The 25,055-nt window shown below is 41.3% G+C and overlaps 2 protein-coding genes across 5 annotated transcripts in view; one reads left to right on the top strand and one right to left on the bottom strand.

Annotated features, from left to right (window-relative positions):
- Positions 1-25,055, top strand: part of enpp2 (ectonucleotide pyrophosphatase/phosphodiesterase 2) — an 84,616-nt gene that overhangs the window by 22,216 nt on the left and 37,345 nt on the right. For 3 of the 4 annotated variants that reach the window (XR_010906481.1, XM_067449234.1, XM_067449236.1), the window contains exons 10-19: positions 3,906-3,971; positions 4,190-4,262; positions 4,538-4,646; positions 11,521-11,646; positions 12,349-12,380; positions 12,887-13,014; positions 16,514-16,598; positions 16,731-16,818; positions 22,323-22,492; positions 23,483-23,618. Coding sequence is in view for 3 of the 4 variants with exons in the window: in XM_067449234.1 (XP_067305335.1) it covers positions 3,906-3,971; positions 4,190-4,262; positions 4,538-4,646; positions 11,521-11,646; positions 12,349-12,380; positions 12,887-13,014; positions 16,514-16,598; positions 16,731-16,818; positions 22,323-22,492; positions 23,483-23,618 (1,013 nt within the window). In the remaining variant the exon portion in view is untranslated. The remainder of the gene's footprint in view (positions 1-3,905; positions 3,972-4,189; positions 4,263-4,537; positions 4,647-11,520; positions 11,647-12,348; positions 12,381-12,886; positions 13,015-16,513; positions 16,599-16,730; positions 16,819-22,322; positions 22,493-23,482; positions 23,619-25,055) is intronic. The other variant, XM_067449235.1, reaches the window with a different exon arrangement.
- Positions 19,167-22,316, bottom strand: LOC137083348 (zinc finger and SCAN domain-containing protein 21-like). The gene is made up of 2 exons (XM_067449238.1): positions 20,255-22,316; positions 19,167-19,370 (listed from the first exon to the last, which is right to left on the bottom strand). Exons 1-2 carry the CDS (start codon positions 21,146-21,148, stop codon positions 19,368-19,370), a joined length of 897 nt encoding a protein of 298 aa, XP_067305339.1. The 5' UTR covers positions 21,149-22,316; the 3' UTR covers positions 19,167-19,367.

The following is a 25,055-nucleotide window of genomic DNA, read 5'->3' on the forward strand; positions in this document are numbered from 1 at the left end:
CGACCGATTGTGCTTTGATGCTCGCTTCTGGCCCGAGATCATCCTCTCCCCCGATCACCGTTGCCAACAACACTGATTCCACCTCATTCCATTTTTTAAGCAGGTTGAGGTGGTATATTTGACGCGCCCCGTTCCTATCGGATCGTATTACTTCATAATCGAGATCTCCGATCTGTCGTGCGACCTCAAACGGCCCCTGCCACTTCGACATTAATTTCGAGCTCGACGTAGGGAGTAATACGAGCACTTTCTCTCCCGGTGTGAATTTGCGTAGCTTCGTACCCCTGTTATATGACCGGCTCTGGCGGTCCTGGGCTTGTAACAAATTATCCCTGGATAGCCGCCCCAAGGTGTGGAGTTTTGTTCGCAAGTCCAGCACATATTGAATTTCATTTTTCGCCAAAGAAGGTCCCTCCTCCCAAGTTTCTTGCAGGACGTCTAGCACCCCCCGTGGCTGGCGCCCGTAGAGAAGCTCGAAGGGGGAAAACCCCGTGGAGGCTTGGGGAACCTCCTGCACGGCAAATAAGAGGGGTTCTAACCACCGATCCCAATTTTTGGCGTCTTCTTTGGCATTTCTTTTGGAATCCCCACCTGGGAGATTAGTCGAAACAGTGCGTCCGCAACACTCTTCGCGGAGATGTTGCGGAGGGCCACTGCTTCCGGATATCGTGTTGCGTAGTCCACGATGACTAACGCAAAACGATGGCCGCGTGCGGATCGCTCTAATGGCCCGATGAGGTCCATCGCAATTCTCTCGAAGGGGACCTGCATTAATGGAAGTGGGCGCAACGGCGCTTTTGGGGCGGCCAGTGGATTCACCAACTGACATTCCGGACAAGACGCGCACCACCTCCGCATGTTGTCATGAATGCCTGGCCAAAAAAATCGGGTCATTAGGCGATTCAGCGTGGCCGCCTGTCCCAGGTGGCCCGCCATCGGGTTAGAGTGAGCCGCCTGGAAAAGCATTTCCCGGCGGCTCTTTGGTACTAACAACTGGGTTGTATCTAACTTTGTCTGAGTGTCTTGGGTCACTCGATACAACCGATCCTTTATTATGGCAAAATAAGGATAGGAGACAGGCAAGGCAGGTTGGAGAGACTGTCCGTCGATAGATCGGACCTGTTGGAAGGGGTTTTTAAGGGTTTCATCTTGTGACTGCTCCAGAGGGAAGTCATAGCGGTCCGAGAGAATCAGTCTCTCGATCCCGCTCGGTTCCTCTGGAGCTGTCCCCAAGGGTACCGTCTCAGTCTCCCCAAGCTGCACTCGCGCCGCCCCCCTCCTCGCCTTTTTCTCCCAAGCGGCATCCGCACATAACGATCCCAATAAAGCCGGAAAGGCGGGCCAATTCGTCTCCAGAATTAGTGGATGCCGGAGGTGTGGACTAACCGCCACCTCTACATTATGCTTTTGCCCCCGAAACTGTATCATGACTGGGACAACCGGATATTCCACCACATCCCCGTGTACACACCGCACCTTAACCATGCGGCTTGTATCCAATGCCCCAGGCTGCATCAGGCTTTGATGGATCGAGGTTTGGTTACATCCTGAATCCACCAAGGCCTGATATGTACCCCCCTTGATACTCACAGGAATTTGGTACTCTCCTGCTTGATCGGGGGTGGTCCGCTGTACGTCCGGGATCCGGATCATTGTCCCGATGTCCATCATAGGACATCGGTCCACAAAATGATCCGGATCTCCGCACTGCCAGCAGGCCAGGCAAGCCCAGGCCAGCCCAGGCCTACCCGCCGCCCCTGCGGAGAATGAGTGCGGGGAGGGCGTGGAACCAGAGCCATTGTCACCACCCGCCCCCAGCAGCCCCGCCCCCCTGGGCGGAGCCCGCGAACTCCCGTACGATCCAGGGCCCATCCCACCTAGGGAGACCTAGGGAGAGGGACAGGGCGAGAGGGAGAGACAGAGGGGGGAGAGAGAGAGTGAGAGGTTAGGACGGGTTCGCCGACCCCCGGGCACGCCACCAGGTCGTCCTCCGCCAGGTTGATGGGCGTCTCCAGCGACGTGGGCCGGTGGCACTGGACCCACTCGGCAGTTTTCTTTGGGAGCCGAGCGATGAACTGCTCCAGCACCACCAGATCGACCATGTGGTCCACGTCGCTTCCGCCGGCCAGGAGCCATCTGCGGCACGAGTCCCGGAGCTGTTGGGCCATCGCGAAGGGTCGGCCGGCCTCTCCCCACTCCAGGGAGCGGAACCTCTGTCGGTGCTGCTCCGGGGAGCGGCCGACCCGCTGAAGGATGGCCTTCTTCAGGTCGTCATACTCGAGGAGGTTCGCCACCGGTAGCTGTTGTGCGGCCGCCTGGGCTTCCCCTGACAGAAGTGGTATGAGGCGCACCGGCCACTGTGCCCGGGGCCACCCACAGGCCTCCGCGGCCTTCTGAAATAAGCCAATAAAGGCCTCCGGGTCATCTTGTGGCCCCATCTTGTGGAGGGGCACGTGCACCGGTGCACTGGCCAGCCCGGCGGCCTCGGTGCGAACCTCCCGATCAATCCAGCTCCGGAACCTCTCTCGGTCCTCTTGCTGGCCTTGGACGATGGCCGCGAAGCGGCGCTCTTGGTCCGCCCTAATGGGTCCTGCACACTGTGCGATTTTTCAAAATCCTTTGCGAATGTCCCTTGTCAGACTGTACGAACATGATCGCCATGTCACACTGTAAGATCTCAGTTGACATTAATGTCAGACTGCATGATAGTGAAGGCGCGAAAATAGAAAACTCACCCGGAGTTCATATCATCAATGAATGACGCGTTCGGTGATGGTGAGCTGCATTACACGCGGGACTGAAATGCTGGCTACAAACAAATCTCTAGCTCTCGTTTTGGTCATAGTTTGTCTTGAAAAACTGAGATATTTGACTGCCGTCGTAGGAGAAGTCACACTGCAGGATTCTGTGCCAAATCTTCTGACACTGCCAGAATTTCGTCTGAGGTAAAATTTGATCGCAGCGCTCATTAATCGGCTGCCGGTGAACATGTCAAACTAACGACCAAAGACGTCAGATCTTAGCCTAGGATCTGAGGGATCTTTTAGGATTTGCTAAATTTGTCCCAGACGGCCAAATCGTGGCCAAAATCGCACAGTGTGCACCCGGCTTAAGGTCCAGCATAGCCTGGTGTTGATCTTGATGGAGGGCCGCGAGGGATGTGATGATGTCCGCAAATGGCGAAGCGGAGGGCGTCTGCATGGCGGCGGCGCTGTCCTGCTTCCTTCCCGGGTTTCGGCACCAGTGTAACAAAGTTCGTTTTGTGAGGAAGGAAGAGGACACGGGAGTCGGCTGGACGGTTGATGCAACTTTATTTATCTCTTTTACTGTCACAATCACACTCACTAGTGTGTATATTCTCTCAACTCAAACAATAACAATCACTTCCGGGTCGGCACTTCCGGCTTCCGGTATCTCAGGGTCTGTGTCTCAGCATCAACCATCTGTCTCTCTCTCTCCCTGGTCTCCGGTTCCACCGGTGTTTTATACCCTCTCCGCGCTCATTACTGGAACAAGAGACAGGTGTTATTAATCTGCGTCCAACCCACTCACTTACCGCTCGTCCCGCGGCTCTCTCTCCCGCTGCAGACCTCGCTGAACCACGCCCCCCTTGCCACACGATTGTTGATACAACTAGACAGAAAGTCAGGATGAGTGTAGGTGGTATTGGGGAAAGGTTTCCCCTTGTCTCGTTGTCTTGCGTATGTTCTGTGCAGGCCTCAAACTAAGATACAATGGTTTTCCAAATTAACTGCTCAGCTGACAGCTCTTTGAGAAAATATCAGCTGTATATGTTTTAAATTGGCTGATTTTGGTGATTAAATAATTTTATAGGGATGTTTTTGTGCATGTTCTGACTCTACATAGTATATGTGCACTAATTCTGATGTGTGGTATATTTACAGTGGCATTCCATTGGGAAGGAGAGTTTTGACTATGTTGCAATGGCTTCACCTTCCTGATTCAGAGAGGTCAGTACTATTAACACCCCCCTAAATGCTAAATAATTTTTTTTTTGCCATTTCATTTAAAATGTTCTTTCTTTTTAAATCTTTTTAAAACTCCCTCATTACATTTTTACTCCACAAAATTCAGTTCTCTGTATTTGATAGTGAATGGGACATTTACTTTTTTTTTTTCTTTATGTTACTATGTGGTTATCTTCACAATCACATTATTGTTTTTGCAGGCCATATGTTTATGCAATGCATTCTGAACAGCTGGATTCCTATGGCCACAAACTAGGACCCCATAGCACAGAGGTAAAGCAGAGTGTACAGGAATCATAGTTCAGAAGATCAGTTCTTTGGCCTTGTCTCTTACACCGGCTTTACACACATTACTCCTTTAAACATATATGGTCATATTGCAAATGTAGCAGTAATGCAAACAAAATGCTTAGCCCAAATACAGACTCACTGCAAGCACTGCTTACATTCACTAACAATATTGTGTCAATTCAAACTTGCCTCAAGTAAATTTTAAATCTGTTGATGTTTCACATTGAGCATTATACAAATGTTGTTTTATTTTACAGCTTGACAGTGCACTGAGGGAAATTGATAAGGTGATTGGACAACTGATGAATGGCCTGAAACAGATGAAACTGCACCGTTGTGTCAATATCATCTTGGTTGGAGACCATGGTACTACATTTAGAAGTCCTGGTTTAGGGTTTCTTGGGATACAGTGCATCCGGAAAGTATTCACAGCGCTTACTTGTTCCACATTTTGTTATGTTACAGCCTTATTCCAAAAGGGATTAAATTAATTATTTTTTCCCTCAACTCTATAAACAATACCCCATAATGACAATTCTGTGAATGTCCTTGAGTTGCCCAGCCAGAGCCCAGACTTGAACCCGACTGAAAATGCCTCTGCACTGATACTCCCCATCCAGCCTGATGGAGCTTGAGAAGAATGGGAGAAACTGCCCAAAAATAGGTGTGCCAAACTTGTAGCATCATACTCAAAAATACTTGAGGCTGTAATTGGTGCCAAAGGTATAAATGGAATATATATATATATGGAATTACCTTTGTCTCAATTTACATTTACATTTACATTTATGCATTTAGCAGACCCTTTTATCCAAAGCGACTTACAACTCAGGAGAACAGGAAGCGATCCGTCAAGAAGAGGCAAAGAAACACAAAAAGTGCCCCAAATACCAAGATTTGTATACCGCTCAGAGTAGCAAAAAACAGAAAAGGGAAGAAGAAAGGAGAAATAGAGGAGGAAAGTTTTTTTTGTGTGTTTTTTTATGTAAGATTAAGTGCTCATGGAAGAGTCTTTTGAATGAAGTCTTTTGAATGAAGCGAGTGATTCTGTCGTGCGTATGAAGGACGGAAGATCGTTCCACCAACCAGGAACAATCAAAAAAGAAAAAGTTCTAGAGAGGGATTTCATGCCTCTCTCTGATGGTACCACAAGTGGGTTCTGGTGGGTGTGTAGACTTGTAGGAGTGAGTCGAAGTATCCGGATGCTGAGCTTGTGGAAGATCCATAAGCAAGAGTCAGGGCTTTGAATTTGATCCGGGCAGCGAGTGGTAGCCAATGCAGAGAGATGAATAGAGGTGTGACATGAGCCATTTTGGGCTCATTGAATGCAGAACGTGCCGCAGCGTTCTGGATCATTTGCAGCGGTTTGATTGCACAAGATGGAAGTCCAGCAAGGAGCGCATTGCAATAGTCAAGCCTAGAAATTACCAGGGCTTGGACAAGAAGCTGTGTTGCATACTCCGTAAGGAATGGTCTGATTTTCCTGATGTTGTGCAATGCAAACCTGCATGACCGAGCTGTCTTTGAGATGTGGACTTTGAAGGACAGCTGGTCATCAAAGATTACTCCAAGCTTTCTGACTGACCCTGAAGGAGTAATCAAAGATGAACCTAGCTGGATGGTAAAATTGTGTTGTATGGTGGGATTAGCAGGGAAAACAAGCAGCTCAGTCTTTGCTAGATTGAGCTGCAGATGATGTTTTTTCATCCATGCCGAGATGTCCACCAGACAGCTTGAGATTTGTGCAGCTACTGTGGGATCATCTGGTTGAAATGAGAGGTAGAGCTGTGTGTCATCAGCATAGCAATGATATGAGAGGCCATGTGCCTGAATGATGGGTCCCAATGATGTTATGTAAATGGAGAAGAGGAGAGGTCCAAGCACTGAGCCCTGAGGAACCCCCGTGGTCAGTTGTTGTGTTTTGGATACCTCTCCTCTCCAGGCAACCTTAAAAGACCTACCTGTGAGATAGGACTCAAACCAGTGGAGAGGAGTCCCTGTGATGCCCAGAGATGAGAGGGTGGACAGAAGAATCTGATGATTCACAGTGTCAAAGGCAGCAAATAGATCAAGGAGGATGAGGACTAATGATTTGGATGCAGCTTTAGCCAGCCGCAGGGCTTCAATAACTGACAATAATGCCGTCTCAGTTGAGTGGCCCTTTTTGAAGCCTGACTGGTTTACGTCCAATTGATTAGACTGTGAGAGGAAAGATGAGACCTGGTTGAACACAACTCTTTCAAGTGTTTTCGCAATGAATGGTAGGAGAGAAACAGGTCTGTAGTTCTCTAAAAGTGATGTGTCTAATGTGGGTTTTTTAAGCAGTGGGTTACCCAAGCCTGCTTGAATGTGGTAGGGAAGATGCCGGTGCAGAGAGATGTGTTGATGATGTGTGTGAGTGCTGGTAAGAGTGTAGGGGAGATGGCTTGTAGGAGATGTGAGGGGATGGACGGAGGAGAGATGTTTGGCTGTGGATGTGGCTGATTCAAAACTGTGTGTGTGTGGAGGTGTGAACTGACTGCTGATGAGTGTGGTTTTATCTGTGAAAAAATGGGCAAGATCGTCTGCAGATAGAGAGGTGGTGGGAGGTGGTGGAGGGGGACAGAGCAGAGAGTTGAAAGTTCTGAAAAGTGTGCGAGAGTCTGAGGTGCTGTTGATTTTGTTGTGGAAATATGAGGATTTAGCTGTATGGACGTCCTATGAGAAGGAAATGAGCAGAGATTGATATTTACTCAGGTCAGATGGGTCGTTTGATTTGCGCCATTTTCTCTCTGCTGCCCTAAGTTTGGTCCGGTGTTCACGAAGAACATCAGATAACTAAGGGTTAGAGGGAGTAGCGCGAGATGGCCTACACGACAGAGGGCAGATAGTATCTAGTATCTAGAGGTTAAAGTGGAACATAAAGTGTCTGTTGCAGTGTTGACATCCATAGAGGAGAATTGTGTGGGTGAATCTCAATAAAACTGAACAAAACTTCATAAAACTGAACGGAAATTTTTTCAGAAACTATCAAAAATATGCTATTACAAAAGAAGAAAAACACATTGAAAATGAAAAAAATGAACTCAGTTGCACAAATGTAACAGGATATTCAGTATGCTTCATTCTTTGTTAATGTTTTTCAAAGATTCGTTTTTGCAAATCTTGGATTATGAATGCATTGCCAAAGATTTCGTTTACGCTTCTCAGTTTTTCCTTTGCTGTTTTGACACAAACCTCTCGTGGGGGCAGGCTTAACAGTGATCTACTCTGATTGGATAAAGACCTTTTGATGGACAGGTCCTCTCTGACCTGCGCATATTGGAATGATCTTGCGGTGCTTTGTATTAGTTTGTAAAGATGAGCTCTCAGGAGAGACATGGAGCGGTGGCGGCTTCATCTTCATCATCTTCTTCACCTGCTTGTTCTTCAAGGCAGCAATAAGTTTGTGTTATTGAAGTAACCAATAATATCGATAAAAGTTGTATCCAGGTACAGTGTGCAACAGTTCTTTGCGGGTTATTGATATACATAGGCGTAATTTGTGGGTGGGACATGTCCCCACCACTTTTTGAAACACTGAAACATCTTGTTGAATGGATGAACCTAACTAATACAAACAAACATCTCTGGTTAGAAGAGCATCATTTCATTCGTTTGTTATATAAGAGGCGATCTGGTGCTCGTTGCTGTTATCAGTGGCGTGTACATGTGCAGTCTACACACAGACGAGCGCTTTAATCGCTTAATGCCGTTGCAGAGACTTTCTATTTGTTCCGGTAAATTCATGAAATAAAATGCATTTAAAAAACTGTCCCTGCTCTTGATATACAATCACTGATTATATTCAGTATGCAATAATTGAACATGAGGTTTATATTAGCTAATAAATGAACTATTGAATTGATTTATGGACATCTTAATATAACCCCCCCCCCCCCCACACACACACACACACACACACACACACACACGTCCCAGCCACTTTTTAAAACAAAGTTAAGCCAGTGTTGACAGACGTATACATAAAACGTTTTTAAATAATTCATGTGTCAAATAAAGCCAGAACTGTTGCACACTGTACATGCCTACAACTTTTATCGATATTATTGGTTACTTCAATAACACAAACTTATTGCTGCCTTGAAGAACAAGCGGGTGAAGATGATGAAGATGAAGCTGCCGCCGCTCCATGTCTCTCCTGAGACCTCATCTTTATGAACTAATACAAAGCACCGCGAGATTGTTCCAATATGCGCAGGTAAGAGAGGACCTGTACATTAAAAGCTCTTTATCCAATCAGAGTAGATCACTGTTAAGCCCGCCGCCACGTGAGGTTTGTGTCAAAACAGCAAACTAAAAACTGTGCAACGTAAGCGAAATCTTTGGCAATGCATTCACAATCCACGATTTGCGAAAACGAATTTTTGAAAAACATTAACAAAGAATGAAGCATACTGATTATCCTGTTACATTTGTGCGACTGAGGTCATTTTTTTTAATTTTCAATGTGTTTTTCTTCTTTTCTAATGGCATATTTTTGATAGTTTCTGAAAAAGTTTTGTTCAGTTTTATAAAGTTTCGTTTTTTTAAATTGGGACAAAGGTAATTCCATATGAATACTTGTGATTTTACTTGTTTTTTATTTTTAATAAATTTGCAAAGATTTAAAACAAACTTTCACATTGTGTAAATTTGGTACAAGCAAAATAGTCTACTCTAGAGAGATAAAGATTTTTTTCTTTCTCAAATCTGTTCTCAGTATTGTTTGTAGAACTGAAAGAAAAAAAAAAGATTTTAATCTATTTTGGAATAAGGGAACATACCAAAATGTGGAAAAAGTGAAGCGCTGTGAATACTTTTCGGATGCATTGTGTGTGTGTGCGCGTTTGTGTGTGTACTATATATATATATATATATATATATATATATATATATATATATATATATATATATACACAGTCCCTGACAAAAGTCTTGTTGCTTGTGTACAAATTGACCTAGGGTGCCGCTGAAATATATTTCTAATCAAATTTTTTTTACAAGAAATGGCTCATTTTAATCCCACCAGCTTTTGTGATAATGTTTCAGTGAAAAACTAAACTTTCAAAAAGTATTCTAATATTCACAGCTTGGTAAAGCCCATTGAGTCAATTTTTGCAAAGACATAAGTGTTGTCACCTTGTCATATGAGCTTCCCCTGTGACTAATATTGGATCAATTAGGTCTCAAGTGTGTATAAAAAGAACCCCAGTATACTAGACCGTCACATCGACTTCAACTAGACCTCTGCAAACATGCCTAAGATTCACCCTGAGACTAAAGTTTTGATTATCAAGAGGCTGAAGACCAGATCCACTGCTGATGTGGCAGACACCTACAATGTGTCTCAGCGTCAAGTACAGAGGATAAAAAAAAAGATTTGAAGAGACTGGAGACGTTTTTGACAAGCCCAGGTCAGGCAGACCCCGCAAGACAACTGCTCGAGAGGACCGTTTGTTGGCTCGAAAATCCAAGGCCAGCCCATTTTCCACTGCAGCAGAGCTCCACGAGACCTGGTCACCTGAAGTCCCTGTGTCAACCAGAACAGTTTGTCGGATTCTGTCTCGAAATGGCCTCCATGGTCGAATCAGTGCCCAGAAGCCAGCACTAAACAAAAGACAATTGAAAAACCGTGTGGCATTTGCCAAGGCCCTCAGCCTGCTGAAAGGATGGACGCTGGAAAAGTGGCAGAAGGTGGATTTTTCAGATGAATCTTCTGTTGAATTACACCACAGTCGCCGCAAATATTGCAGGAGACCTACTGGAGCCAGAATGGATCCGAGATTCACCCAGAAAACAGTGAAGTTTGGTGGCGGAAAAATCCTGGTCTGGGGTTACATCCAGTATGGGGGTGTGCGAGAGATCTGTAGGGTGGAAGCCAACATCAATAGTCTAAAATACCAAGAAATCTTAGCTACCTTTTGTTCCCAACCATAAAAGAGGCCAAATTCTGCAGCAGGACGGTGCTCCATCGCATTCTTCCATCTCCACATCAAAGTTCCTCAAGGCGAAGAAGATCAAGATGCTCCAGGATTGGCCAGCCCAGTCACCAGACATGAACATCATTGAGCATATGTGGGGTAGGATGAAAGAGGATGCATGGAAGACGAAACCAAAGAATATTGATGAACTCTGGGAGGCATGCAAGACTGCTTTCTTAGCTATTCCTGATGACTTCATCAATAAATTGTATGAATCCTTGCCAAACTGCATGGATGCAGTCCTTCAAGCTCATGGAAGTCATACAAGATATTACATTTGGATCTCACTGCACCACAACTTAATTTGCTGACATATTTTTGTATCTGCAGTAAATTTGTTCAATTTCTGTATAGGCGACAAAACTTTTGTCTTGCCAAAATTTGACCTTTCTGTCTTGATTAAATGATAAATATTTTTTTCTATGAAAATTATTTATTTCAGTGCATTAAACATCATTTGGGAGGGTTTTAGCTTTTCATATGAGCTATTTCTAACACCAATTAATTAATTAAAAGTCAGGTTAATATCAGGTATTTCTAGAAAATAGATAAGCGACAAGACTTTTGTCAGGGACTGTATATATATATATATATATATATATATATATATATATATATATATATATATATATATATATATATATATATATATATATATATATATATATATATATATATATATATATATATATATATATATATATATATATATATATATATATATACTGCAAGATGCTATCCTATCAATATGGGCCAACATTTCTAAAGAATGCTTTCATCATCTTGTTGAATCAATGCCACACAGAATTAAGGCAGTTCTGAAGGTGAAAGGGGGTCAAACACAGTATTAGTATGGTGTCCCTAATAATCCTTTAGGTGAGTGTAATATATATATATATATATATATATATATATATATATATATATATATATATATATATATATATATATATATATATATATATACAGAGAGAGAGAGAGAGAGAGAGAGAGAGAGAGAGAGAGAGAGAGAGAGAGAGAGAGAGAGAGAGAGAGAGAGTAGTAATGATAGTAATGACAGAGACTGAAGTAATGATCCTGAAATTTCAGCTTTGCATCACAGGAATAAACGATAATTTAAAGTATAATAAATTGAAAACCAAATATTTTAAATTGTAATAATACATCACAATATTAAAAACATTTTCTTTTTTATATAAAAAATACCATATCAATTATAAATGCATTTTCTTTTTCAGGTATGGAGGAAGCTCATTGTGACCGCACAGAATTCCTAAGCTCTTACATGTCCAACACAGAGGACATCATCCTAATTCCTGGATCTCTGGGAAGGATCAGAGCCCGGAATCTAAACAACTCTAAATGTTAGTTGTTAAAAAGCAAAACAAGCCTCTTCTGGTTTAGTTGGATCAGTAATTATATCCTTAGTGTCCCAGCAAATTTGGCATAAATTACTTTCCCTTTTTGGCTGTAGTCCCCTAGGTTGACACAAATATTGCAACACAATTTGATTCAGCTGTACAGCCGCTCTGGAGAAAACGGGGATGTTATCAGCTTATTTTATTTGATCATATAGCGACAATGTTGACAGATCAGTATTAGTTTAAACAGTTAATTAACAATTAATTAAGAGGGTCCCCAACTGATCAAGCCAAGCCAAAGGCAACAGTGGCAAGGAACCAAAACTCCATCAGGCCATGATGGAGAAAAATAAACCTTGGGAGAAACCGGGCTCAGTCAGGGTGCCAGTTCTCCTCTTGCCTATTAACAACCAGTGTATGATTATTATTCTGGCAACCTTACAGGTCAGAAATCATATTAGATCAGAATATTCAAAATTTATGGGTATCTCGTAAGATGTATATCTGGGTACCAACACTGTGTAGGCTATTAGTTGATGTTAATGAAATGTCACATTGCAAGCGAAAATTGGGTTGGAGATATGTGATCTAGTGAGGAAACTATAATAGAGTATAATGCACTAGTTCTAGGAATTATTATTTTTGTTTTAATAGCATCCGACATCAAAAAATTAACATTTTCTTTCTCCTTTCTTCTTTATCTAGATGATGCAAAAGCAGTTGTAGCAAACCTTACAGTAAGTGATGTTCTTTAAAATACTTTATAATGATATACTTACTATACATGTTATATCATATTAATACATTACTAAGGCTTTTATAATAAACCATTACATTTAAAACAAGATTTGCAGTGGGCACAAAATGTGGCACATTCTGGTTGTCAAATTTAGTAGGACTAAGTATAATCTAAAGCTGTGGTTTCTCTCACACACATCTTTGAACTTGAGGGAAACTTACTTTATTCAACCACTTAAAAGTTGGAAAAAAAAATCTTTGTAAAAAGGATGAAATCAAGAAATCAAGTAAAATGAGTAAAATCTAGCATTAGACTCCAGTGTTCTCTAAATACATTTACATCACTATATATTGATTATTTGAATAGTTTCTTTCAAATTTGGATATTTTGGTACAAGTCATCATCTTTATTTATAAGTACTTTATTAATACAGATTGTTTCAAAGCAGCATTACAGAATGCAATGTTCTACTTCACAAAACAAGACATTTTGGTTCTCCTACAGTGCAAAAAGCCAGACCAACACTTCAAACCATACTTGAAGCAACACCTTCCCAAACGTTTGCACTATGCCAACAACCACAGAATCGAGGAAATTCACTTGATGGTTGAGAGGAAATGGCACATAGCACGGTAAATAACCTAACATGTAATTAAGTCTGTCTTCTTTGTTAAAATCTTAAAATCAGTTGTTGTGAATGCTCAAACCTACATAAAAAAATATATACAGTCTTGTTCAAAATAATAGCAGTACAATGTGACTAACCAGAATAATCAAGGTTTTTAGTATATTTTTTATTGCTACGTGGCAAACAAGTTACCAGTAGGTTCAGTAGATAGTCAGAAAACAAACAAGACCCAGCATTCATGATATGCACGCTCTTAAGGCTGTGCAATTGGGCAATTAGTTGAAAGGGGTGTATTCAAAAAAATAGCAGTGTCTACCTTTGACTGTACAAACTCAAAACTATTTTGTACAAACATTTTTTTGTTGTTAAAACAAACAACATTTAGCAATCCTGTGAATCACTAAACTAATATTTAGTTGTATGACCACAGTTTTTTAAAACTGCTTGACATCTGTGTGGCATGGAGTCAACCAACTTGTGGCACCTCTCAGCTGTTATTCCACTCCATGATTCTTTAACAGCATTCCACAATTCATTCACATTTCTTGGTTTTGCTTCAGAAACAGCATTTTTGATATCACCCCACAAATTCTCAATTGGATTAAGGTCTGGAGATTGGGCTGGCCACTCCATAACATTAGTTTTGTTGGTTTGGAACCAAGACTTTGCCCGTTTACTAGTGTGTTTTGGGTCATTGTCTTGTTGAAACAACCGTTTCAAGGGCATGTCCTCTTCAGCATAGGGCAACATGACCTCTTCAAGTATTTTAACATATGCAAACTGATCCATGATCCCTGGTATGCGATAAATAGGCCCAACACCATAGTAGGAGAAACATGCCCATATCATGATGCTTGCACCTCCATGCTTCACTGTCTTCACTGTGTACTGTGGCTTGAATTCAGAGTTTGGGGGTCGTCTCACAAACTGCCTGTGGCCCTTGGACCCAAAAAGAACAATTTTACTCTCATCAGTCCACAAAATGTTCCTCCATTTCTCTTTAGGCCAGTTGATGTGTTCTTTGGCAAATTGTTACCTCTTCTGCACATGCCTTTTTTTTAACAGAGGGACTTTGCGGGGGATTCTTGAAAATAGATTAGCTTCACACAGACGTCTTCTAACTGTCACAGTACTTACAGGTAACTCCAGACTGTCTTTGATCATCCTGGAGGTGATCATTGGCTGAGCCTTTGCCATTCTGGTTATTCTTTTATCCATTTTGATGGTTGTCTTCCATTTTCTTCCACGTCTCTCTGGTTTTGCTCTCCATTTTAAGGCATTGGAGATCATTTTAGCTGAACAGCCTATCATTTTTTGCACCTCTTTATAGGTTTTCCCCTCTCTAATCAACTTTTTAATCAAAGTACGCTGTTCTTCTGAACAATGTCTTGAACGACCCATTTTCCTCAGCTTTCAAATGCATGTTCAACAAGTGTTGGCTTCATTCTTAAATAGGGGCCACCTGATTCACACCTGTTTCTTCACAAAATTGATGACCTCAGTGATTGAATGCCACACTGCTATTTTTTTGAACACACCCCTTTCAACTAATTCAACTAATTGCCCAATTGCACAGCATTAAGAGCGGGCATATCATGAATGCTGGGTCTCATTTGTTTTCTGAGAATCTACTGAACCTACTGGTAACTTGTTTGCCACGTAGCAATAAAAAAATATACGAAAAACCTTGATTATTCTGGTTAGTCACATTGTACTGCTAGTATTTTGAACAAGACTGTATATATATTCTTAAGGATTACTTTGTCCTATTTTCCAATTTAAAAAAAATCCAAACATCAATAAAGAAAGATACATTTACTCAAAAAGTAAAATTATGCTAGATACAAATGTATAAATATACTAGTGTTCATTGTTAATATTAATATTAGATACTATTAAATTACAACCTGAAATGTTAAAAATGTATGTAGAAATAACATTAACCTGAACCTAAATACTATTGTTCATTGTTAGTTCATGATGCCTATGCATAAAGAAGCCTTATTGTAAAGTGTTACCATTGTGTCTTATTTTAAGAATTAACCTTACTAAACATTCTTAGATTTATGCAAAATAGGGGTAATTTAAGATTTATTCTCCAAAAACAAGTATTAATATCTTTCAATTTTGCTTGTCATGTAGATTCAGATTGTTCATTGGTGGAAAATTTTCCACATTTTTTGCAGTGTCTTATGCTGTTCAGTTGAAGTACCTTTTTAGTTTTTACTTTCTCTTCAGATACTTAAAACCACAACGTAATCCCTAGTACACTCATTTCTAACTAGAAATGGAAAGCTTGGACTCCAAAAAAGAAAATCAATGAGATCACTGAAATTAGCCAGTGATTTACAACACTTCCAACATAGATGAGGATGCAGAAACAGAGAGGCAGGTCCAGAGACAGCTCCTCACATTTGGGTTGGGACACCCTCCTTTGTTTGCTTTGGCTGACACTAAAGCCCTAATGAAAGAAAGCTTTCATGACTGGTAGAGATATAGTCCTGTCTAATCACTGGCACCAGAGTCATGAAGTGAACTACTTCGTTGTTAGTGTAGTCTCACCCGGCCTGTAGATCCTTGCATGAAGCAGACGGTTAAATCAATTACTCAGGTTTTACTAAATTAAATAGAATATTTATGAGCAGTCTCTTGTTATTTGAATGTGCTGCTTTCGGGACTAAGACATATAGCTGTAATCTCTGGATTTAAAGTAGTGTCTGCTTTCCACTGATTAAAAATTGACAATTAACAGCACAGTGATTACTTTTATGATTATTATAGGTAAAGTATGCTTCAGACAAGACATTTGGCTCTGGCACAGCTTCATTCAGCATGTTCAGTAATGTCTAAATACTGATTTGTGCTAGGGAATTTAAACACTGAACTTATATGTTATATTTAAGCATGACATCTGCAACATTACAAAGTGATTGACATGTGACCCACTCTAATAAATAAATATTTAGACACAGTCTTATGGTAGAGGTTTTTCATTACGGATTCTGAGTTTAGTTTTTAACTGCAAGATGTGTGTGCTAGAGAAAGCCATATTGTAATTGCTGCCAATTCCACAAACAAATAAAAACCTTTGAACAAGTATCTAAACTTGCATCAAGTATGAAAAAGGCCAAAAGGAATAACTAGAGCAATCATAGGCTTCATTGCACAAAATATAACTTATTCCTTCTGTCTATTTGCTTGTATGGTTCGAAACTATATTTATTTAGTTGAAAATTACTTTCCCAAATACAAGTGTTTTCAATTATTATTAATTATTAAAAATGTTACTAAAATGCTAATTAGTTAGTATTTATTATTATTAAATACTTAAAGTATACTTAATAGTTGTTTTGTGGCGTTCACTAGAATTTCATTTAATCACAAATTAAATTACCTTATTGTGACTGATAGTACAAGTATTGCTGCATGTCTCCTTCTAACGTTTTTGTTTCCTTAAAATTGAACCTGAAATGACCTACTGTGTTGTGTCTTGCCTGATACAGAAAATTCTATGAAACCAAAAGGAATCATGGGAAATGTGGGTTTGCTGGTGATCACGGATATGACAATAAGATTAACAGCATGCAGGTTTGTTGTTTGAAATTTATTTTTATTTTTATTTTCATGGCTACAGCCATGAAATTACATTTTTGCTGTTACATTTCTTGTTACATTTTTGCTTTGTGGTACAATAGTTACTAATGTGGGCTTTTTTTTTAGACCATTTTCCTTGGATATGGACCAGCTTTTAAATTCAAGACAAAAATCCCACCATTTGAGAATATTGAGCTTTACAATGTCATGTGTGGTGAGAAAATTGCCTTTTATTTTTTATTCTCCAGTCCTGATCCAAACTGCAACAATAGTGTTGAGTTTCAATACAGAAGTACTGATCTCTATTCATAACATTTACATAATGATCACGATTGCCAGGTCTGCATTACAAGGAAAGCTAAATTTCCAAACAAAATCAGGCAAACTCAAAATATAACTAATCCCAAAGCAAATGCAAAAATGTACAATTAGCATTTTCCAATATAAGCAGCATATCAACTTTTAGAAGTTATTTTTCTCTTTTCTATTCATTTTTTTCTATTGTGACCCTGTCTGTGAAAACCCACCTAAAGTCATTTTTTTTGTGATACACTGTTTTCTACATAAAATCGTCCTACAAAATGTAAAGAACATTCTGTTAAAATATAACCTTGATATCTCTAATATTAACTGAGTATGGCTATGTTAAATATTTGCTGAATTTCAGGCTCAGAAAATCATGTTTTTTAAAGAAATTCCAATGTAAACGCAAGATTATTTTTAAAACTGCAACACATCTGATGCATAATTATCCTGAATATGAGCCATATACCACATTAAAGCTGAGATTCTCCCATTTTCAGTGATATTTGACACATTTATGGGAAAATTCTTAAAGTTTTGTAAAACAGGCCTATTTATTATGATGCGTATTTCCAAAAAGCACAAAAAACATTCAAACGAATTGGGGGTACAAGAGCTTGATTGTAGCAACAATTAGCAAGTCAATTAATTGAAATTATTTGTATAACTTTATTATCAAAATTAAATTTCCATGGAAAAAGTCATTAATATATAAACTAATTAATATATTACATTTCAGAAGAAAATCTCTAACTTAAATTATTTTACTGGGCTACTATGTAACATTAAATACAGTACTGGAGTAAAAATAAAGAGAGGGATAGTTTACCCAAAAATTCTGTCATCATTAATTTACCCTCATGTACCCTCAACCTGCACTTTCTTCAATAAATCCGGTTATATCATTATTCGGGGTTATTCCACCAAGATTAATATCGGAAAAGCTGTTTAAGCAATCAGCTATTTTCTGTTCCTGCTCGTGTTTAAGTGCTGCCATGTCAAATAGCCTAGATAACTTAATTCATTAATCCAGTGTTTCCCAACCTTTTTTTAGTCATGGGGGCCTTTGAAAATGTTCTAAATTTTGTGGCACCCCCTCGCATACGTTACGCTAGGGGTGTAACGGTACAGATTGCTCACGATTCAGTTTATATTAAGGTTTTAGGTTCATAGTTTCAGGTTCACAGTTTCTGTATGGTTCGGTATTTCATATGTTCATGGAAAAAAGGAGTACTGTCAAATAAAAATAAAGAAAAGAACAAATAAATACAAGCAGCATCACAAATAATTACTATTGAGCAAAGATAGGCTACTAATAAAATAATGCTTTTCGGGCTTTTCAGGTAGGTCTAACCTTAGTTTTTAGGTAAATAAATTGAATAAAGTAATCAAATTAAACATTACTGCATATTTAACTGTTAAAATTAAATATTAATCCTTATTAAACTTACAAAAGCTATTCAATCAAGAGCATTGAGTGATTCCTTATCTTTTTTGACATTAAACAGACAGCAGTAAAGGCTACTGCCCCTTTAAGACCCAGGGGTATCGCTTTCTCGACTGTATGTTCACTTAAGGCATATTCAGACTATGTCTGCTTGGATACTCATCAAGATGGACATGTTGACATAGGCTACTTCTGGTGTGAGTTTGTCCGTTCAAGAGCAAGACTTGAAAGAGACCTCAATAGTTGCGCGCTGAGACGTGCATGTGCTCGCTTTCGGATGACCGCACAGAGACAAATCATCTCACATCGCGATCGCACTTGAGTCCTCAATCGCGCCTTCTGGCTCTACACCCGTATTCATATTCATATTCATATTCGAAGATATGGCAGCACTCACATGCATTAAACAAACTTTTTTTCATACATGTGCCATTAAAAGGGCATTATAAGAGTATTTTCATAATAAACAGCGTTATCATTTTAAAAATTATTTAGAGATAGCAAGACAAAAAATTGCTTTGGCTCTTGAGGCCCAAGATACTCATCATTGTTGCCAATTTTGAGTGTTAAGGATTTTTTTCTTCTACAAAGTACTTCAGCTGCCCCTGTTCCAAAAAAAAAAGTTTTTTTCACAAACCAAGCCATGAAGTCCAAGGAATTGTCTGTAGACCTCTGAGACAGGATTGTATTGAGGCACAGATCTGGGGAAGTTCACAGAAAAATTGCTGCAGCATTGAAGGTCCCTGTAGCACTGTTCAGAGGGAGTGAGGAAGAAGACAAGGGGTCGGCGTGTCTGGGACTCGTGAGTAACTTTATTATTCTCTCGGTTAACAAAACAGGGTGCACATCGCGCCCAAAACATAAATCATAAAGTAAGCTCGTTTCGTAGTTCAATCGTCGGTTTTAGCAGTGCCTCTCTGCATCAGCGTTTTCACGAGTTCCCAGAGCAGTGGTTCTCTTTCTCTTTCCGCTCCTCCTTTCCTTCCGGCTTTTTTCCTGTCTCTCCACGCCAATTACTGCAACAAGAAACAGGTGTTCGTCATTTGTATTTGACCTACTTACGTGCTGCCCGTCCCCTGAGTCTCTCTCCTGTCACAGACTTCGCTAAACCACGCCCCGGTGGGTTTACCAGCTGACATTCACGACAAGCCGCGCACCATCTGCGCACATTCTCGTGAATGCCCGGCCAAAAGAACCGGACCATTAGACGATTAAGTGTTGCTGCCTGCCCTAAATGCCCTGCCATCGGGTTACAATGAGCCGCCTGGAAAAGCATTTCCCGGCGGCTTTTTGGAACTAATAACTGGGTTGTATCTTGTTTTGTTTGAGTGTCTTGGGTCACTCGATACAACCTATCTTTTATTACGGCAAAATAAGGATAAGAAACTGGCTGTTCAGGGCAGAGAAACTGTCCGTCGATCGAGCGGACCTGAGCAAACGCATTTTTTAATGACTCATTCTGGGACTGTTCCAGAGGAAAGTCATCGCGTTCAGTGAGGTTCAGCCTCTCCACAACACTCGGTTCCTTTGCATCAGTCCCCAGTGGTCCCGGCTCAGTTTCTCCTACCTGCACAACCGACCTCTCTCCCCGCCCTGTTTTCTCCCAAGAGACATCCGCACATAGGTACCCCAATAATTTACCAAACTCTGGCCAATTTGTTCCCAAAATCAGCGGGTGTCGGAGGTGTGGGCTAACCGCCACCTCTACACTATGATTTTGTCCCCGAAATTGAATGACAGCAGTCACTAAGGGGTAATTTACCACATCTCCGTGCACACACCGTACCTTAACCAAGCGGCTCTTATCCAATGCCGACGGCTGTATCAGGCTTTGATGGATTGAGGTTTGGTTACACCCTGAATCCACCAAAGCCGGATAGGTACCCCCCTGGATACTCACTGGTATCTGGTACAGCCCGGCTCGATCAGGGGCAGCCCGTGGCGCATCGGGGATCCGGATCAGCGTCCCCACCTCCATGACCGGACACCGATCTACAAAATGACCCGGATCCCCGCACCGCCAACAGGCCGGCTCAGGCTTCCCCGCCGCCCCAGTGGCTGTAAGGGGGTCAAGGAATTGGCGTGGAGAGAGGGGGGTTATAGGATCGGAGGACGGCTCCCTGTCGGCCCGCTCCGCCCCTCTAGGCGGCGCTCGGGGCCCCCTGGATCGGTCCGGGAGACCCCCTGGTCTTCCCCGGCCCGCCCCTCTAGGCAGGAAACTCCCTCTGGTACGCGGAGCCGGCACTGGCCTGTATGGAGAGGGAGAGAGAGAAGAAGGGGAGGGGAGAGAAAGAGAGACAGCTGGAAGGGTTTCGCCGACCCCCAGGCACGCCACCATTTGGTCCTCCGCCAGCTGGATGGCCTGGTCCAACGACGCCGGGCGGTGGCACTGGACCCACTGCGCGGTTTTCTTCGGCAACCACGCAATAAACTGCTCCAGCACCACTCGATCCACGATGTTGTTGCCGTCGTTTTTGTCCGGGCCCAGCCATCTGCGGCAGGCGTCCCGGAGCTGTTGGGCCATCACGAATGGTCGGCTATCCTCCCCCAGTGTCAGCGACCGGAAGCGCTGACGATGTTGTTCGGGGGAGAAACCGACACGTTGAAGGATGGCCCGCCGTAGGTCCTCATAGACCAGGAGGTTTTTGACTGGTAACTGCTGGGCTGCTAGCTGCGCCTCTCCCGACAGCAGCAGAATGAGGTGCATCGGCCAGTCCTGACGTGGCCACCCCCCTGCCTCAGCGAACTTTTCAAACAGATCCAGGAAGGCTTCCGGATCATCGTGGTGCCCCATCTTGCTGAGGGTTATGTGAGGGGGGGGGGGGGGGGGGGGGTCGTTGGTGTTCCCCCGGCGCGAACCTCCTGGCCTACCCAGCTCCGGAACAGCTCGCGGTCCTGCTGCTGGGTTTGGATGAGCGCCTGGAATCTCCGTTCCTGCTCATCCCGGATCTCCAGCATGGCCTGATGTTGGTCCCGGTGCAGGCCCGCGAGCGATTGGATAATCTCCGCAAATGGCGATCCTGATGGGGACTGCATGGCGGCGGCAGTGGTCTTCTTCCTCCCGGGTTTCAGCACCAATGTAGCACTGTTCAGAGGGAGTGAGGAAGAAGACAAGTGGTCGGCGTGTCTGGGACTCGTGAGTAACTTTATTATTCTCTCGGTCAACAAAACAGGGTGCACATCGCGCCCAAAACATAAATCATAAAGTAAGCTCGTTTCGTAGTTCAATCGTCAGTTTTAGCAGTGCCTCTCTGCATCAACGTTTTCATGAGTTCCCAGAGCAGTGGTTCTCTTTCTCTTTCCGCTCCTCCTTTCCTTCCGGCTTTTATCCTGTCTCTCCACGCCAATTACTGCAACAAGAAACAGGTGTTCGTCATTTGTACTTGACCTACTTACGTGCTGCCCGTCCCCTGAGTCTCTCTCATGTCACAGACTTCGCTAAACCACGCCCTCCTCGCCACAGTCCCATTGAGCACAGTGGACTCCATCATCCGAAAATGGAAAGGTTGGAACCACCAGGACTCTTCCTTGAGATGGCTACCTGGCCACACTGAGCGATCTGGGGATAAAGGCCTTAGTAAGGGAGGTGACCAAGATGGCACATGACAGCCCGTCTGGAGTTTGCCAAAAGGAACAAAATGAGAAACAAATGAGAAACAAAATTCTCTGGTCTGATGAAACAAAGATTGAACTCTTTGGCCTGAATGGCAAGACACCAGGCACCACTCATCACTGGGCCATACCATCTGGGCTGTAACATAACAAAATGTGGGAAAAGTTAAGCTCTGAATACTTTTCAGATGTACTCTGTAGGCTAGAATTGGACCTCTTGTCACTTTATGTAAAAGTTGCTGAATACCATAAAATATAAATACCTGCATACTTAACAACTATAATAACACTTGATTGTTTAAAGTTTTACAATATGTGTCTGCACATCAGATCTTTAGCCTCTATGATCTTCCTAGATCTCCTTGGCTTGAAACCGGCCCCTAACAATGGTACCCATGGAAGCCTTAACCAGCTCCTAAGGACCCCCGTATACATACCCAGCATGCCTGAAGAAGTGTCCAAGCCAAACCCTGTAGGACCAGTCACAGCTATTAATGACGATCTTGGCTGCACATGTGAAGACAAGGTCAGCAATAGACTACTTTCAGATCTTATTACACTTCTTTTAAGAAATGTTTCTTCTTAACACTTAAAAATAGGTTTTATTGGTGTTTGTTGAGGCAAGCATCGCTATAACTGGTGATTTATAATTACTGTGATCAAACTTTGGTATATAATATGTCTCTATTGTGCTATTAATTTTTCTAAGCAATTTAAATTTGTATCCACCAGATAAAAAAAGCAGGCAAAAACAATGCACTTTTATTGAAGTAGAGACCCATATCATGCACTTGGCAATAGGCTTTTTTTTTTTTGGCTAGTAAGCAACAACTAGTAGATTTAGATCTTTCTGATTGTTTCTATTTTAGTAATTAAAGTTTAGTAGATTTAGTTCCTTCTGTTTGTTTCTATTTTAAAACTTAATAACAGGATTATTGTGCAGCATTGTATGATTACAATTTAATGAGGTAGATGACCAGTTTATAAAGCAGCCTTTACTGTTGCGTTTCACATACTATCACATACTATTTGCAAAAACCCTTCACTGAAAAATCTTGTGCATGTACCCATGCTTTTATTAGTTATCATTGTTGCATGCTTTATAATATCTGTATGTTTTTTTTCCTTGAGTCCTGCTCAGAAATGATAGTTTACTTTTACATTACTTTTCACTTGAACTGCCTAGATCAGGGGTTTTCAAATTTTCTTGAAACCTCCCCAGCATTGCATATTTTGGTTCTTTCTCTTATTGGACACACCCAGCTCAGGTCATGGAGTAGTCTACTATTCAACGGATGACTTAATTCAATTGGGTTAAAGAAAGTAGACATCCAAAAATCTGTAGTTCTAGGGAGGCTCCAGTAATGGTTTGAAAACCCCTGGCCTAGGTTATTTTGACATTTCCAATTCCTTGTATTGAATCAAATTGATTCCTCCCCTTGCCTCTGAAAGTGCTTTTGCCTTCTGCTCAGATGTAGATCTCTTGCTGGAGATTTTCACCTTTAATCTTTTGCAGTTGCGTTCAAAAAGTAGGGGGCAGAGGGCATTGAAAGTGACCCTTGTAAGAGGCTATAACCTGGAGTCACTGTGGCTCTGTCTGTTACAGAACAAAGTGGAAGAGCTCAATCATCGACTGAGACATATTATTAATGGTAACTACCTTCCCTTCTTTTTGGAATGCTTAATTGATGCTGAACAACTTTTTGATGTTCAGTTAGCTGCTATGGTTCATGAAGTGTTATCTTGAAGGGATAGTTCACCTAAAAAAATATGAAAATTACCCCGTAAATTACTCACCCTCAAGCCATCTTAGGTGTATATGACATTCTTCTTTCTGATGAATACAAATCTGAGTTATATTCACTAACTCCAAGGGTATCTCCAAAAAACTCCTTGGCTAATCCAAGCATTATAATGCCAGTAAATGGCAGCCCAAATTTTGAAGCCCAAAAAAGTGTATCCATCAAAAAAGTATTCCACATAGATCTGTTTTTTGTTGTTGTTGTTTTTTCTCAAGTGAATCGACGAGTTTTTGTTTGAAAAATATCTATAAAATATCTATCTAGAAAGTAAATATCTGGCTTCCAGTGGACTGCCTTCCATATTCATCTTACGAAGAAAGTGTTACACCTCTCACAGTTCAAAATGTTTACATCATTGGAAGGCGGTCCACCAGAAGCTAGATACTTTACTTGTGGATTACTTTTATACTTTTTAAAACTACTTTTGTAATGGATGGATACACTTTTTGGGGGCTTCAAATTTTGGGCTGCCATTCACTGCCATTATAAAGCTTGAATTAGCCAGAATATTTTTTTATATAACCCTGATTGTATTTGTCTGAAAGACGAATGCCATACATAACTAGGATGGCTTGAGGGTGAGTAAATCATGGGCTTATTTTTATTTTTGTATGAACTATCCCTTTAATATTACTTCCCAATTAAAAGGTAATCAATATTTAGTCATTCTTGTGTAATTTGCATGCTGTTTTCAAGAAACACCAAAAAAAATTGCAGTACACACCCATTTCACACTCAAACTGTTTCATATAACGTCAATACATAATGACCACAGCTTTCAAAAAACATTTTGTATCAAGTAATTGATATGAGTTGTTAGCTATATTCAAAGTCTTCTTGAGTCTTGTGTCTTTAATAATTTAGTGAAAGTTATTCACTAATAATTACATTTTATGAATTTAACAGACTTTTATACAAAACCAATTGCAAGTATGCAATGGCTAAAGTGCCCTTTTCAAATCTCAGTCCCACCTCAATTTCATTGTGGGGAAAAGATCATGATATTGTAACAAATTTCATTTTATGTTTTACTAAAGAAAGTCATAGTAATAACAACAACAACAACAATAATAATAATAATAATAATAATGATAATAATAATAATAATAAGACACATCTGTAAACCTGTTTTCACAGAAACGACATTTTTCCGCCTAAATAAAGCACAACTGCATTTTTCCGTCAAAATAAAATTTCAATGGTTTAGCTCTTGCAAGTGTATAAATTAGGACAAAAGTATTGTTATTTCCCTACTGCACCGTGAAGTAAAATAGATTAAAATATAAT

The sequence above is a fragment of the Pseudorasbora parva genome, chromosome 7 (assembly GCF_024679245.1).
Source record: "Pseudorasbora parva isolate DD20220531a chromosome 7, ASM2467924v1, whole genome shotgun sequence".
In the NCBI taxonomy this organism is placed as follows: Eukaryota; Metazoa; Chordata; class Actinopteri; order Cypriniformes; family Gobionidae; genus Pseudorasbora; species Pseudorasbora parva.